This window comes from Pelodiscus sinensis, chromosome 2, assembly GCF_049634645.1.
Source record: "Pelodiscus sinensis isolate JC-2024 chromosome 2, ASM4963464v1, whole genome shotgun sequence".
Taxonomy (NCBI): Eukaryota; Metazoa; Chordata; order Testudines; family Trionychidae; genus Pelodiscus; species Pelodiscus sinensis.
The window spans coordinates 86,155,229-86,172,592 of record NC_134712.1 but is presented as its reverse complement, the minus strand read 5'-3'; the positions used below and the strand labels follow the sequence as shown (position 1 = coordinate 86,172,592).

At 39.1% G+C, this 17,364-nt stretch overlaps 1 protein-coding gene across 12 annotated transcripts in view; it reads left to right on the top strand.

Annotated features, from left to right (window-relative positions):
• PIEZO2 (piezo type mechanosensitive ion channel component 2) overlaps positions 1–17,364 on the top strand; it is a 423,840-nt gene that overhangs the window by 282,093 nt on the left and 124,383 nt on the right. For 9 of the 12 annotated variants that reach the window (XM_075920992.1, XM_075920991.1, XM_075920990.1 and 6 more), the window contains one exon: positions 12,930–13,098. In XM_075920992.1, the coding sequence (XP_075777107.1) occupies positions 12,930–13,098 (169 nt within the window). The remainder of the gene's footprint in view (positions 1–12,929; positions 13,099–17,364) is intronic. The other 3 variants (XM_075920988.1, XM_075920987.1, XM_075920994.1) reach the window with 1 other exon arrangement.

The following is a 17,364-nucleotide window of genomic DNA, read 5'->3' as shown; positions in this document are numbered from 1 at the left end:
TTGCACCACTCAAAACCAGTCTAATTTAAATGCTTCAACATAGCCATGGATTAGGACCAGATTCTGCAAGTCCTCTGCACATGGGGCTCCCATTGTGCCGTGTGAAGAGGAGACTTGCAGGATCATGCCCTTGGTGGAGATAAGTGTTTATGGAATCTTCAAGGAAATTTGGTTTGGCAAAAGGCTATTTTTTCCACTAGTAAAGACTGACTTGATCATCTTAACCCTAATCTTTCTGGCCACCTTTCCCTCCTCTTTAGGCCCTGTGTTCCAATGGTTTGGTTTTTTTTAAACATAGGATAGGGTCTATTAACATTTAGTATAATTTGAAGGCTTGTAGCCCAAACTATGCTGCATCCTACAATTAGTAATAAACTTCTGAGGTACAGTTCAGGTCTAGAAGGGCCTGCTAGGTTCTTTTCAAGTGTTTATTTCAGCATGTGATGTGAGTCTCGAGTGATATACATTTATGTGGGTGTTTATCTGGATAACAGAACTCAGAATATGTTTTAAAGATCTGATTTTACAAACTGGTGCTTATGTGAGTAGCCTTTATTCATTCCTGCTAGTCTCTCCGAAATCAGTGAGAGTTCTTGTGGGTGCATCTACACAGCACAGTTATTTTGAAATAACAATGCGAGCATCAACACAGAAATTCTGTTATTTTGAAATAAATTCCAAATAATGAACAGCTTATTCTGGCTTCTGTAAACCTCATTCCACAAGGAATAATGTCTATTTTGGAATAGCTATAGTGTGGATGCTCCACTGCTGCTATTTCAAAATATCTCCTCCCCAGGGTCATTCAGACTAATTACTCCCCAGTGCTTCCTGAAGCTCTAAATCGAGGTAGCATGTCCACATTAGGGAAGCCTTCTGTAGATGTGCTATTTTGAAATAAGCTATTTCGGAGTATTTCTTCTGGAATAGCTTATTTCAAAATAAGTGTACAGTGTAGCCGTACTCTGTGTGAGTAAGGGTTACTGATATTGTTCAGGCAAAGGATATGTAATAATGTTCTTTGTTCTTTGTCATACAATGACTTCATTTCCAAAAGCATTTTTTTATTCCAACCAATTTCAGATTTGACAAAGTGCGTATTCATCGCTGAGGCTAAATCAAAGTCAAGTCTGCAGTTTTAAAAAAGATGCCACCCTTTTAAAGGATATAAGGGAAAAAAGCATCTGAACTTTTTTTGCAAAGTGTGACAACACCCCCTCCCCCCCGCCCCTTTTCTGCTGATTTTAAAAAAGTCTATGTAAATATTACTAACTTTGTTAAAATATTCACCTTTGGCTATCTTTGTATTTCCAAAGACATTAAAAATGAATTTATTCTATTCATTTCAGGTTTTGATAGCTTCCCTTTTGTTGAGATACCTACGTTTTGGGTAAAGTAGAAAAATATCCTGAATTTATACTCAATACTTGCTATATTGAACAAGGTGGAAAGTAGCATTATGTTCTAGTACTGTAACTTACTATGGAGGACTAGATCTTTTGTTTAATTTGCAGTACATTACTTTAAATTTAAAAAACCTCTGTTAACCTTGCTGTTGTTTTAAATAGTGACCTTATAAGCATTAATTAATGAATCAGTTAATTAGCTTCATTACAAGTGGTCCTACAATTGACTGTTACATATACCCTAGATTCTGTAATTTCCATTTCAATTCATCTGATGAAGTGGGTTTTACCCATGGAAGTTCATGATCTATTTGTTAGTCCCTAAGCTGCCACAGGACAACTTGTTATTTTTAAAGTTACAGACTAACACGGCTACCCTACTGAGTCTTATAAGTATCAGGCATTGCAAAAGGTTTCTATAATAATAAAAAATAAAGAGGAAATGTTGATCCTATAAGAATTAGCTATAAACCTTTGCTTCAGCAGTATGACACTTTTCACTGTCCTATTCTCTAATCAACTCCCATTTTTACATCAGCAATCAACATTGTAATAAACTTACCCATACTCATTTTTCACTTTTTTGTACATCTGTGGGAAAACTTTTGTGCTAGAAGAGAGCAGGTCCAGGGTGAATAATCTGGAATTCTCTCTATTTAGATCAAACCGCTTTTATAATACGGACCTAGCATTAATATTGTTGAGTGATCAATGTTAACATTTGTATTAGCAATAATAGGAACATTTTAACATAAAGTGAGGCTTAAAGATGAGAGAGAAATCTTTATTAAAAAAATTTTTTTTGTGATGGGAAGGCTTTTCTGATGGGCAAATGTCTTTATTCAGTAAATTTTCTAAATGTTTTGCAAAGTCACAACTGGAGTTTACATTTTCAAGTAACACTGTTACACTATGGTACTGCAGGGATCATACATATATCACACATTATCACATAGCACAACCAGTGACACGAGAAAGAAAGGAAAAAGATGTGTTCCTTGCAGAGAAACTTCTAGATCTATGTATAGTCCATTGAAGAGCCAATTGCAGGGATATTCTAGTACCATTATTTCCAAATCCTCTTGGCTAGAATGGAGTAACTGTCTACTAAAATCAATAGGAGTTGCAACTGTGTAATAGAGCAAGGGATCTGGCCCCACAGTGTATAGACTATCTGAAAAGGTGGTGTGTAAAAAATAGTGTGTATTAATTTATTTTAATACAGTGTAGCAACTGGAAATAAGGTGAGCCAGTACCACGTGAAAGCATTTTGTATTATTGTATCCAAAATTGTTTAGCATTGTTACTTATGTTGTTCTGGTTACAAAAATCCCCCTCTAGTGAGGTCTCAGGAGCTTCTGCTCCCTTCACAAAAATTGTTTCTTTCCCGATCAACAAATGTGCAAATAGCTATATATTATTATTATTATTTCCTCAGCTCAAATGATAACACAGTCACATTAGTACTGGGAATTTATACTTCCTTTTTTTTATAACATCCTATGGAAACAGTGGCTTCTGGCTTCTGCCAGATGAGGTAACATTGCATGCAATAGCTGTATAGATTTTTGGGGATGGGTGGAAATTGCCATCTTGGGAAAAAGTAGACAGTCTCAGCTGTTTTCAGAGACCCATTTAGATCTTTTTCTTTCAGCATTTACCAAAACATAACCTCTCCAGCATTTCAATAGATGTTAGGATGTAACATATTCCATCTCTTCATTTGGTCATTCTGAATGGGGAAGAGCACTAAAGGGTTATGTTATATGTTCACATATATGTAAACATGTTATTTGCCTGAGGTTGTATGTCTGGCCTAAATGATCTGAGGCAGGTGTTCAGAGAGAAATCTGACAACACTGGAAATGGGTTTAGCTTTTATTAATCTGCCAACAGATGCAATTAGAGTGGGGAAAAAAACTGTCATTTCCCAATCACCCGACTTTGAAGTCCCACAGCAATATGTGGGAACCAAAACTGTGTGCTGAGCTGAGGATTATTTGTAATGAGGCCTTTGGGAGGCTCGCTGGAACTCGAGCCAGCCTGAGAATCAGTTGCACTCTAAGCCCCTTCAGAGGCAGCATAATCAATAGTAAATGATAAGAGACATTTTCCTGCCATTATGAATCACTTGATGTCCTCTTTGATCCAAGGCATTGAATGAATTTTTTATGCGTAATTACCTGAATAAAGTGCGGTTTGTACATTGCTGCACATCAGTATGTGCTCATGAGAGAAGCCGCTGTGTGTTTTACTTCCATCTAGTGAATCAGGATGCAAATCCACATGACCTTGTTAGTTATTCGCTTGCAGGCTTCTGCAGCAAACTGTGGTTTTTAGTTTTCTTAATTACTTAATGACTGTTCCTAACCATTTAATGCAAGGGGGTTGTTTCTGGTATTAAGTGGTCAAAGATAGCATTTTTATATCATAGTGTTCCCTGGCATTAAACTCTAGAAATAAGAGTCAGATTAAGTCAATGTTTCATTAATGAAGTCGCATAGTCACTTATTACCAAAATGTAAAAATATAAATAAGAAGTACTGGACATACATCATTCTTTAAAAAATGTTTGGTAATAAAGAAAAGCTTCACTGTCAATGGAGGTTTTTTGTTTTGCCTTGTAATATATGAAAACCTTGCAATGGCATAATCAATACAACAACACTGCAACAACACTGCAATATGTTTCATTTAAGACATGGATTTAAGTGCAACTAGTTTCCTTTGCTGGGCGTATATTGTGAAGAGGATGAAATTCAACAGTTGGTATGCATATCGCTCTTGTTCAGTGAAGCGTGAAATTGGGTCTTCTGGGCAGTGGTGCTTGGTTTGATGTTGTTTAGCATATGTTTAAAAAACATTGCTGATAAAGTTTGCGAGTGATCTAAAGATTCATGGAGTAGTAAATAGTAATGAGAAAAGGTCATCTGTGCAGAGGCTCAGTAGAGTTTGATTTTTATTTTTTGATAATTTCAATGGATAATATTTGTTTGTTTTTAAGATTTTTTGAGAGTTTCATCAATTTACATATTCACAGTTGGGGGATATTGTGAGATATCTGGCAATAATTACTTGATGAGAGAAGATGTTGAGATTCAAAAAGTTAAGTCTTCGTAGGTGTTGACATGCCAATTGTCAACATCACGTGTCAAAATTTACAAAGCACATATCCTTAAATCAAGCACTAATAATTTCTCAATGATTTTTCTTGCATTGCATATCTGTAAATGTTCATTATTGTTGATAGAAATGTTTGTGTGTGTGTGTGTACAGGTAAATCAATAGTTATCAACACTGAATGATAAAAGTCGAATCTTTCACACCTACGTTACAGTGTTATAGGGATCACTTAGTAAGCTGGGAGCAAACAAACAATGTTTGTTTTGATACAGCAAAATTTAAGGTTATATAGCTGGGCACAACCTGAGCTATACTTACAAGCTAGAGGTCTGTATCCTGGACAACAGCGTTTTTGGAAAGAACTTGGTTATCACAATAGATAACCAAATGAACATTAATTTTCCAGTGCGATCTCTGGGTAAAAGACTAAAAGAGCTCAGAGAAGAGTGGCAAGAATAATTTGAGGTCTAAAAAATATGGAAAATGAAAGACTCAGAGATCAACCTATTTAATTAATCAAAGAGTATATTGAATGACTTGATTAGATCTATAATTACCGATACGAGAAAAAGGTATCTTATAGTAGCAGACTCTTTAATCTAATCAGAAAGGTATAATAAGTTCCAGTACCTGGAAGTTGCAGCTACATAAACACAAATTGGAAATGAAGTGCAAAATGTTAACAGTAAAGGTAATAAGCCATTAATCAAATAAGTGATGCAATAGATTTTCCATCACTTGGAATCTATAAATCAAGACTAGCTGTCTTTCTAAAATATATACTTCAATTCAACTGAAGTTTATGATTGGATGCAAGAATTTCTTGGTTTACTCGAGTCAGATAAGAACAGCCATACTGGATCAGACCAAAGGTCTGACAGTGGCCAATGCCAGATGCCCAGAGGGAGTGAACAGAACAGGGAATCTTCAAGCAATCTCTCTCCCATCACCCATTCCCAGCCTCTGACAGAGGTTAGGGACACCATTCCTACCCATCCTGGCTATTAGCCATTGATGGACCTAACCTCCATGAATTTATAGTTCTTTCTTGAACCCTTCTAAAGTCCTGGTCTTCACAACCTCCTCTGTAAAGGAGTTCCACAAGCCGACCGTGTGCTGTGTGAAGAAAAACTTCCTTTTCTTTGTTTTAAATCTGCTACCTATTAATTTCATGTGGTGACCCCTAGTTATGAGATGAACATACCTGTCCTTTTGGCTTAAAAACTGACGGAGCAAATCCTGGTCCCACAGAAATCAGTGGACAAACTGCTAATAGCATCAACATGACCGGAATCTGAACTTGTGAATCTATTTTTGAAACAAAAAAGTCCCAGTTCAGGATGTAGCATATATTGCATTAGTGGATTATAATTAATTTGTTCAGCAGACTTGTGGATAATGTATGTTTAATTTCCATTTAGGAAATTAAAGTAACCATTAATTAATGGATACTTAAAACCATAACACAGAATTTATTCTAATAAAATCTTAAAGTACCAATACAGGCAGTCCCTGGGTTACGTACAAGATAGGGACTGTAGGTTTGTTCTTAAGTTGAATTTGTATGTAAGTCGGAACTGGTACATATTGTAGGGGAAACTCTAGCCAAACATTTCTCCAGAGCTCAGTTTTATTCTCCCACACCTCACTTCCTTCAGTCCTTTATTCTCAAGCTGAGGTGTCTGCTGAGAAAAGCTGCTCCACGTCTCCCTGGTCTGCTGGGGGGGGGTGGGCGCTAGCTTCGCGTCTCCCTGGGCTGCTGGGGGGAAGCAGCTAGTGCGGGGTTGCCTCACCCCGTTTGTAAGTAGGGATCCGATGTAAGTCGGATCCATGTAACCCGGGGACTGCCTGTACATAGAATCATAGAACTGGAAGGGAACTCGAGTCCTGTCCCCTGTCCTCACGGCAGGAACAAGTACCAACCCTGACAGATTTGCCTGAGATCCCTAAATGGCCCCCTCAAGGATTGAACGCACAACCCTGGCTTTAGGGGGGCCAATGCTCAAACCACTGAGCTATCCCTCAGTAGATTGCCATATTTTCCCCACACTGAATATTGGACATCTGGCAAAATTACTCATATTCACATGAGTTCAATGACAACCAATTGTACAAATGCTCAAATAAACATCAAATTGACTGAGCCCCTATTAAAAAGAAATATTGCATAGTTGGATTCTTTTTATTTACCTGCCTATCTTTAAGACTGATTCAGACAGGGAGGGGTGATACACACACACACTCCTGTACGCTTCGCTCATATGAAAGGATGACTGACCGACTCAAGTTTCTTGCCTGACACACTCTACACTCCATGGCTGGCTGGACTCCTACAATGGACCAGCCTCTTCTGGTACCTAGCACAGCATTTTCCTGGGGTAAGATGTGGGGTGATTATGCAGGGTCACATGTTCTTCATAGACTTTTGCTGGAGTTCCACCCCAGAATGTGGCTAGCAGCAGCCTTTTGGCACTGTGCGGGAGGGAAGGGATGGGAGCTGATTCAAGCTGCAGAAATGGGAAGGAGGAGAGGATAATATTGTAGAGCTTGTCTCTGCCCCCACCCTGCCAACGCTCTTGCTTCACACAGTGTCAAAAAAGCACCTGATATCTCCAGGCTGCTGCTGGCCACTGACATAACCTAGTTGCTTCCTGTTCCTTGGCTACAATGCAGACAGGAAGACATGAAATCCTGAAGATGAATTGTACACCAGAGCCAAGAGAACCTGCCCTCAGGAGATTTAGCAAACCAAGCCAGAGAGATGGCTCAGCAGAAGAGGGTGCCTATGGGGCAAAGAAGCCCTGCATTTTGTGGGATTAGGAGGGCTGGGGCAGGTGAAGAGGGTGCTAAGCCCCTGCCCTAGGAGCTGCTGTGGCGCCTGTGGTTCATGGTGTGAATAGGCTGTAAATGTCTTCTCCTCCCCCCCTTGCCAGTCCAGAGCTTAGCTGAAGGGCAGAGAGGCTTCCTGGTGCCAGGACAAGGTGGGGCTTTGGCCCACGCGGGGCTCGACTCCTCCTGGCCACCACCCCAGGCCTCAGGATCTTGAGCTTCTCAAGATGCTGGCCCAGCTAGAGGCAGTGGGGAAAAGGAGCCTGCTGGCCAGGCTGTTGGTGATCTCAGTGGCTGCGATCGGGGGCTAGTTCCCTGCCAGCACTGGGAGTAGGATGTGTCTTGCTGGGGGCTTGCACAAGAGCAGTGTGGCTGGAGGCAGGATTTGAAGGGGCAAAGCAGGCAGGAGACAGTGAGAGGGGAAGACAAAAAGGCAACAACTAACCAGCTGCCACCTGGCACTAAGGATGTTAAATTGCGGTTATCTGGCTAATCATGTAGTCAGTACAATTTGTATTGACTACACAATTAGTTGATAAGGGGCTGCTCTGCCCCGCAACCAGGGACTGCTGCCAGAGCAGCCCCCGCATCCCCCCTGCTGCCTTTCATAGAGGCAGTGGGGGGGAGGGCAGGGGAGAAGCAGTACTGCAGAGATGGTGCTCCCGCCAGCACTGGTTCCTTCCCCTCTTCCCTCTTTACTTTGCTGCCTCTCATACAGAGGTAGTAATGGGGGGGGAGGGGAGTTGAATAGTCAACTACTTGCTAGCATCTCTACCTGGCACCTGCCTGCACTCAACTACCACAGACTGTGTCATCCAGAAACAGGATGGAGAGCAGAGCCCTGCTTGCTGAGAGCTGGCACACAGCAGGGGCTGTGTTGATAGAACAGCAAGAGGAGCAGCTGGCCCTGCACACAGCATCTTTGCTCTACCACCAGTTTTGCACATACATCCCCATCATTGGGCATTGGACCTGCCCCCAACTGCAGGTGACTAGTGACCAGGGACCTGTGCAGTAGCAGGACCCACCAGTATTGATGGGTGGGACAGAAAATATGGGGCAACATGCCCATTTTAAAGAAAAAAGTCAAGACACCTGCAGGAGGCCTTATATGTGGGACTATCCTTTTAGAAAGAGTACATCTGGTCACCCTACCAATATGGTACTGTAAATTGGACATGTGTGAACTGAACACATTTAATATCTGTGTGACACTTCAACTCCACAATTCACAAGAGAGAAAGTTTTTCCTTTTCTTCAATTATACACAACATTTCCTCTCTATCAACATGATTTTGATTCTGAATTACTATTAAGTATTTATCAGCATCCCAGCTTTAAAATTTGTCAGAAAGAGTCCTGGAAGAGCAGAATACATCCACCAAATGGACAATTCAAATCCAGTAGAAAGCTTTTGCTGGGAAAATGGGCTTGAAAAGCAGCAATGGGACAACCAACTGTTATCTCAGATTTAAAAGCGCTTTTTAAGTGAGCTGTTTCCTGATGTTCCTCAACAGAGTAATAAAGTTCCTCCTGGCCTTCACAATTTAAAACATTTCTTGGATCATTGCCTCAGTGAATTCACTGATTTCTATAAAATATGTTTTTGGAATACTAAGTTATCCTTTGAAAAACACAACTTCTACCTCTATGAAAAAATAGAATGGCTCACTGCATTGTACCTGGAAAATTACTAGGAGCTAAATATGACATTTCTAAGCACAAAGTATATAGTAATGGACAGCTTCTCCAGATGTCCTCATATTGTCCAGACTGAACAAGCTACATGGTTGTCAAGTTTTGCATTTTATTTCCTCTTTTCTCTTACTTATGTATATACATTACGTATGATGGAAAGTACATCCATTAAGGTCAGAACCAAGCTCACAATATAGCTGACCCTCAGTTGGGCTGATTTTTGTGACATGTTTCTGAGATCCAAATATCTGGAACAAAACATGGTACAGGTTGTAACTCTCTAACTGGAACTTTCTGGTCTGGCAACATCCATGATCCAGCATGGAGGCTGCTTGACCAGAGAGTCGCAGTGGAGGGCCGGCATCAGGGATCCCTGTGGAGCTGGCAGGGCAGCGGCTTCCCACAGTGAGCTGACCGTGGGCTGAAAGTGGGGCTGCTCAGCAGTCCTGGGAGACCTGGTATGTGGCTGCATGTTAGGCCTGGGAGCCGCAGTAGCAGTGGCCTTGTGGGCCAGGGACCATGGTGGGGGCTGCCCAGCGGATCTTGGAGCCACAGCAGCAGTGGCTGACTGCTCAGCAGGGCAGCGGGGCCAGCAGGAGGTAGGGAGCCAGCTGCAGGGCAGAGGCCGGGCTGCGGGGGAGGGGGAGAGGGGGAGTGGTAAGGGGGCCAGACATTACCTCCCCTAGTCCAGCAAAATCCCTCATCTGGAACTAGTCAGGTCCCTGAGGGTGCTGGACCAAAGTGGTCCAACCTGTATTTCATATATCACCTCTCATGCAGTGCTATATTCTGGAAGTCATCCCAGAATATTTGCTATGGTTTAAAAGCCTTGAATGACTAAAAGGGTTTAGGGTCTGATCTTGAATGATGCTGTGCATCCAAAATTTGTGCTGAAGTTAATGGCCAGACACAAATGCTGCATGAAAGGCAATTTGTGACATGATACAAAGTCCATTAAATGAATGGGAATATTCCCATTGGACTTCAGTATTCTTTGGATTAGTTGCATAATGAATTTTGTGTGAGTACCTTCATATGGAACGATGTTGAAACATTCAGAGAAGGTAAACAAAAAATAATGGATCTAGAGGTACCGAGTTAATAGAAGGTTAAAAAAGGTAAATAGCTATGTGACAACTGAGTGGGACGCACTGTAATAATCTACAAGTACTTGATTGGAATAAACAGCTAGAAGGGACTTGAATTAGCTAGTGTGGTACAAAGTAGGAAAAATTAGAAGTGAGGGGATGAAAATAAAACAAAAGAACATTTAAGCTTGACTATCAAGAAAATCTTCTGAAAGGTAAAACCATATAGAATGTGTAGTAATCTTCTAAGAAAGGTAAAATGAAGACTTAAATCTAGAAACTTTAAAATTACTGTAGATTGTACAAAATAGTAAAAAATATATTGTAGAACTCATTTCTACACCAGCAGAGAGATAAAATAGATGGTCTGCTACAGTAACAGATCTTTCTTTCCCTGATTTTAATATAGACTAAAGATTTCTATTGACTTCAGTCAGAGTTGGATCATGCTCGGAAATGATGAAACAGTTGTGAAACAGAATTTGTGAGATTTAATGGTGTACTTATGAAGAAAATTGTACAGTAAGAGAGAGAAGAACGAAGCATAAAATAAAGGAGAAAGAATACTGTAGTGGGAACCGGATATATCTGATCAGTAAGAGAAAAGAGATGGGAGCTGGTTTGAGAGATAGGGCAGAAGGCAAAAGATATGATACTAGTTAATGATAGACATATTAACATGATACAGTTTACCAGTTAGACTGGAACCAAAGTATCAGGGCCAAATGTGCTTGAACTCTGAGGAAGTTTGAATCTGAGCCATTTCCATACCTGGCTGCTTAAGCCCCTTTTTAGTTACAGCATTCAATTTTATATGTAGAATTCTTTTACTTTTCCAAGAAATGGATCCACCCAACAGCTGTAAGATGTCTTAAAGTTTATAGCCTCTGGTTTATGTTGACAATCAGAATGAGAAGTGAACACTGAGGAACTTGTTTAATAGAATGTGTTAAAACACTAAATTTAAAGATTTTTGACTAGTGATTAATGAGGTTGCACCCATAAATGAAAAGGTATGAAGTCTCCCTTTTTTAATTCTCTTCCTTTGATAACTGCAAAAAGGCATACTTCTGGCAGTATATTTATGTGGAATTATTGTGTTGGTTGGTTGAAGTCACAAATGTTTCAGAAGGTAGAGTATACAATAATCCTGCAGAAAGGATCTGGCCTGCCCAATTGCCTAATTAGAAGTTAAAAAATACAGTGTACTTGGGTGAATAAAAATCATTGCTTAATATTCCTCTTGGAATATGAAAATACTCAAAAACACAATGCAGTAGGGAGAGTTTGTCTGAGAGAACAAAACTCGGATGAAAGAAAGGCTGCTCATACTATATAGCGATAAACAATGGTGAAGATTTTAATAACTCTACTTTACAACTCTTAAAATATTTTAAATGGTAAGGACATTATTATAGTAATTTAACCTGTTTTGGCACGAAATGTCTAACATTTTGCTTTCAATTTTAATTGTAGAAAATACAGCCATTTTTTTCATGTTTGAAATAATTTTCAGCCTGCGAATAACCATTCCTATGTGCCAGATTTTTTTCTGAGACCCATGTCAAAGCAAAATAATAATTTAAAAATTCTTCTCTGAGCTGTCTCTCTCTAATTTTCTTTATGGAAATCTTCACCTATGTTATTTTGCGCAAGTAATTTTGTTCCCCCCTCTAAAATGTGTTTCTTGAGTGGTTTCACTTTCCTTCTAGAACAGTTTTGAATTCAGCTGGATTACTCATTTGTGTACCCATGTGTTTAGGGCCTAGGTTTTTAGAATAATACATTACAATTCTTAGGGTGCCTCTACACTTAACGCTTACTTCTAAATAAGATATTCTGGAATAGCTATTTCAAAATAGCTTATTTCAAAATAGCACATCTATACTACAGAGAACTCTCAAAATTAGTCCGAGGCAGACTTCCCTAATATAGAAGTGCTATTTCAATTTAGAGCGCCAGGAGGCACTGGGGAGGAATAACTTAGAATGGCCCTGGAGAGAGGCTATTTCAAAATAGCAGAAGTGGAGCATCTACACATGCCATATTTCGAAATAGCTATTTCGGAATAGGCATTATTCCTCCTAGAATGAGGTTTACAGTTTTTGGAATAAGAAGTCCATTATTTCAAAATCATTTTGAAATAACAGAATGGTTGTGTAGGTGCTTGCATTGTTATTTCAAAATAATGTTAGTTATCTCAAAATAACGGTGTTGTGTAGATACTCCCACAGTTGTTACAAATTCTGAAGCCTCAGTGGATAATGCTGAGGAGAATTACTTTCCAATTCTGTTCTGGGCAAAGTGACTAGAATGATGTGGGACAGTTTAGTAAATTAATATGAACCATAATTTACTAAATGTTAACAGTTGGAACCCTGGGGGAGTGGCAGAGTGCTACCATGATGTTACACATGGATTTGCCATGACGATTTTATTCCTTCAGGCTTGGGTCTACCTGACTCAGATTCCCCATAGTTTTTTTCATTGGATCAGCGAGGTACAGACATAATGCCCCTCATTTTCGGTCTTGATACTTTTTTGTACTCATTACAATGCAATGAAATGTTGGAATTAAAATGTTGACTATGACCTGCATTTCAGTTAAGGCATATTAAGCAAATAAAATCTGAATCAGATTAAACTGTATTAACGTCAATGTTTCACCAGTAGAAAAAAATAAACAAAATTAAGAAGGATAATTATATATTTGTTAATTGCACTTTAAAACCTTTTAAAATTCAATATTTATCCTTGAATTTTTTTTTACTCTTTTTTCAAACAGGTTATTTGGTGTCACTTCAGTAATTCAAACCAACTGCTCAAGCACCTGGAAGATCATAGCAAACCAAGACCTTCTCTGGTATCACCACGCCAATCCCATATTACTGCTGGTGATGTACTACACCTTGGCGACTCTTATTCGCCTTTGGCTACAAGAGCCAATTGTAAGGGTAATATATTTTTCTTCTCCCCACTTAATGAAGAGAATGAAACCACCAGAGTAGAATTTTGCTAATGTTCACTAATGATGTAAGCATAGATTCTGACTTCCCCTCCAGCTGTGGGGTGCTTGACCCAATGCTATGCCCCAGGCCCTGCCCTCACACCACCCCTTTCCCAAGTTACTGTCCCTATCCTTTTCCTGCCTTAGCTCTGCCTCGCCCCCATTGCATTCCTTCTCCCAAGCCCCCATCCTTGCTCCGCCCCATCCCACCACCATTCTGTCTCTTTGTACCCCACCTCTGCCAGGCCCACGTATACTTCATCCCTGCTTCTCCCCCTCCCTCCCAGAGCTTCCTGAATGCTGCCAAATACTGTTTGCAATGCTCCAGAAGCACTGGAAGGGTGGGAGAGGAGCTGGTCAGCAAGACCACCAGCGTCCAAGAGGCACGGGGAGAAGGAGAACAGAAGAGGGGAGCTTGGCACTAGTGGGTCCTCTGCACCTGCTAATTTTTCCCCAGAGTGTTCTCATGTCCCAGAGTACCCATGGAGTTGTCACCTATGATTTTAAGATTCTCTGAGTGTTATTAACATTTGCAACAGAAGAGGAATTTTTTTCTATGCACTAGCCATGTCCAAGTTGCTGTCTTAAATACACTCTTTCTGTTACGTCCCTCCCGTTCTTACGTGGGTAGTCCTCTGTGAGTCACTGAGACTACTTATGTGATTAAGGGCTGCAGGATCAAAGACTTAGCTTACTTCTGAACTGTAAAAGTCTGTATAAATATTTTCTATAGTAGGAAGGGGTTTCTTTTCTCATAGTGTGAAGTACCATAAAGTCACAGCAAAATGAGCAGTAAGTGCAGCACAGATAAGTTATTAGTGAGCAATCTTTCTTGCACATCATGGGCTTTACCCATCCCTGAAAAGCTCCCCAGGCCAAAGGCAATAAAGAATGAATATTTAAAAGCAGCCCCAGGGGCTCATTGCCCACTAACCAAAGTATCTGCTACCAGCTAGTGCAGATATGACATACATAGTCATGCCTATCTTATGATTTTATCTAGAAATATTTAGTGTTTTTTCTTAAAATCCCAGGTCCAGAATTCATGGATTATATGAAACTCTCCATTTTTAGAAAAGTAGTTTTTACATCTTATGATTCTGTAGAAAAGTATGGAACCATGACCAGAAGGGCTCCCTAAAGACTCAGAAAACAAAAGGCAAATACAATCAGCAAGAATTTTATTATTTTTTTAAAATGTCATGTTATATGGAGGTCTGACTCATAATTTTTAATCTGAGTTGGTAATGCTGCCGTCTAAATTTTAGTTGCATCCTAGTAGAATATTAATATTTTTATGCACTTATTACCTCACTCATCTTGTCTCTCTCTATTAAGAGACAGATATTTTTGCAGAATAAGAAGCCGATGGAGATCGGAGGTCCACAACATTTAACTTTTTATCATGGGAGAATATTAGAATATGAAAACATTGTAAGATAAATTCTGCCTTTGCACTATTATTTCTTTTTGCTATAGAAAATACACTGTTACAACATCCGCCTACAAAATTATATGTCCTGTATCATCTCTTAGCAGCTTTATAAAAATTACTTTGCTATTGATGGTTTTCCCCTTTGATTGTGGTATGGATCAGGGACTGATTTTTTTCTTATTACTTAGAAGATTTTAGACAAAATTATATTCTCAGTTATAGCAGTCAAAATCCACCTTAATTCCATTACAATCAATAGAGTTACTCTGGATTTATGCTACTTTCATAAATATCTGAATTTGATCCTTTTTTCTATTGTAGTTGCCAGTGTCTTCTGTTGTTATAATCTGAAACAATGTCAAAGCAGCCTAATAGTGAAGATCTAATTTTTAACCTACAGTAGCTCCTCTATATTATAAAACAGGTTCAGTAGATGATTATAAATTTGCTGAATGGGTCAACATGAGAGTAGACACTATTCTGAAAAATGCGCCTACAAAATGATGCTTACAAATTTATGCTAGCATTTGGGTCCTGAGTTTTCAAGCTCCATGCTCAAAAAGGAGCATTAGCGGGATTTTAAATGATCCATGAATGTACTACTACTATGCAAAGGTGAATTTCATCCTCAATTCTTAGTCTGAAAAATGTCCATTAAAGTTGTTTGGAATTGTGCTTGAGGAAGGGACGTCATGTTTGGGCCCCTCAGTCCTGCAAAATCTAATAATTTAATAAAACAAGAATGTATCTGATAATTTCAGTGGAGTTACATCAGGAACCAGATTGTCCAGAGGTTCACTGGACAGTATTTAAACTAAAATTCTTGGGTGCAAACCAGAGATAACTTAATTGTAAAACTCATGTGAAAAGGGAGCCAGACTTCTACTGTGTGCAATGTTGCTGGAGTCAGTCTGGTGCGGAAATTGGAAGTCGGGAGAACATTCTTAGTGCTGCTCAGAAACTTTCCTGGCTGGTGGCCATAGAGCTGTGCACTCAACCATCATAGCTGCTAGTGCCGTGGGAGAACTGGAAGTGTTGGACAAATCAAAGGAGGCCTACAATTGTGGATAATGCTCTGCTTTACCTCTTTTTCCTCATCCTCACAATAGATTTAAATAGGACAGCATTTCCCACCCTCAGCATCGCACTACCTGAAGTTTGTATAACTATTCTTTGTTACTAAAATCATCATCTCAGTACCTCAGAATTCTTAGTGTTTGTTTGGTCAATTCAATATGAGAATCAATGTTGCTGGTAAATGTTTCATTGTGAGCTACTCGTATATGAACACTTTCAGTACACGATGAATGTAAGCCTGAAAATTAGTTTATTTTTCAGTTGTTAAAATTTGATTTAGAAATTTGATTTGGAATCTCCTCTAGATTCTAAAAATAAATATATAGCTATTTGTGAAATGTGCTACCATGCTTTTGAGAAGCATAAATAAATAAACTATTGTTTACTTAGGCTGAGGTTTTTAATAGACTTTAATATTAGGTTAGTAGTATGGGATTTTCAAATCCCCCTAGATTATTTGTGTACTCTACTCCCATAGGTAGCGCTGTAAATCTCAACTCAATTTCCTGGTTTAGACTTCAAAAGTGTGCTGATATATAAAAGGGCTCAGATGGCTTAGTCCCCATTAGAGCCAAACTTCAGAGTTCTGTCTTTGAAAATCTTGGCCTTAAGATTTTGTGCTATGCACTTTCAATAGAATCAGTAGGTGGCGCTCAAGTAAACAAAAAACACCGTTCCCAGAGTGGAGTGGATGTTGCTTATGATGCTGTATCCTAAAAAATGGAGTACACCAAACTCCAATTTACTTCAGGATTCACTTGAAACAAAGAAATTAAATCTGTCTACTAAATGGAAAGAATAAAACAGGCAGAAAAAAATTGTTTCATTCTGTACTGCCAAGCTATTTAAAGTGTAACAAAATAAAAATTATTTCACTAGACCAAAATACGTTCTAATTTACATCAGAGTTAATTCTGAGTAACAGTGGGTCTGGCCCACGAAAGCTCATCATCTAATAAACCATCTTGTTAGTCTTTAAAGTGCTACATAGTCCTGTATTTTGTATCAGTGAAGTAAATAGATTCCCTGGATTTTGGCTGCAATTTAGTAATGCACATGAACAGATGTTGAAGTTCCATTAATGTCACTGGGATGGTAGCATGTATTTTGAAGTTAAGCATGTGCTTAAGTAGTTTGTTAAATAAGAATTGGCTTTCTGAATTAGGGGTTTACAGCAGCATAAATTACATCACAATTTGGCTTAATAATCAACTCTCTAAACTGCCTGCCATTTAGCCAATGCTGATCAAAATTACATAGAGGTGAAATATGATTTAAGGTAATGGTAACATTACTACATCAGCAATGTAGAATCAGACTCTAATTGTTAGACTCAAGTGCTGTTGAACTTTTCCCCACAGAATAACCCACTTTAGAGCATGTGCACTCTATCCAAAAAATCCTTAATTTTGCTTTTCATGGTGAAATTAAAACATAACCACTAAGAGCTAAGGGACTGAAAGAAACTTCCCATTGGGCATGTTACTCTGTAATCGTTCACTCTGTGGCTTCTAGATATTCTAATGACGCAGTTCACTGTTCTGACCCATTTGCTGTGTTACCATGTATCAATTACAAGGAACCAGATTAGTGTGTTCATCTGTAGTCTTTGATTACGTATTGCATATTCTCAGAAAATTTTTTTTCATTTAATTTACTTCTCACTATGCTGCCCCGACATTCAAACAGACAAGCAGCAGA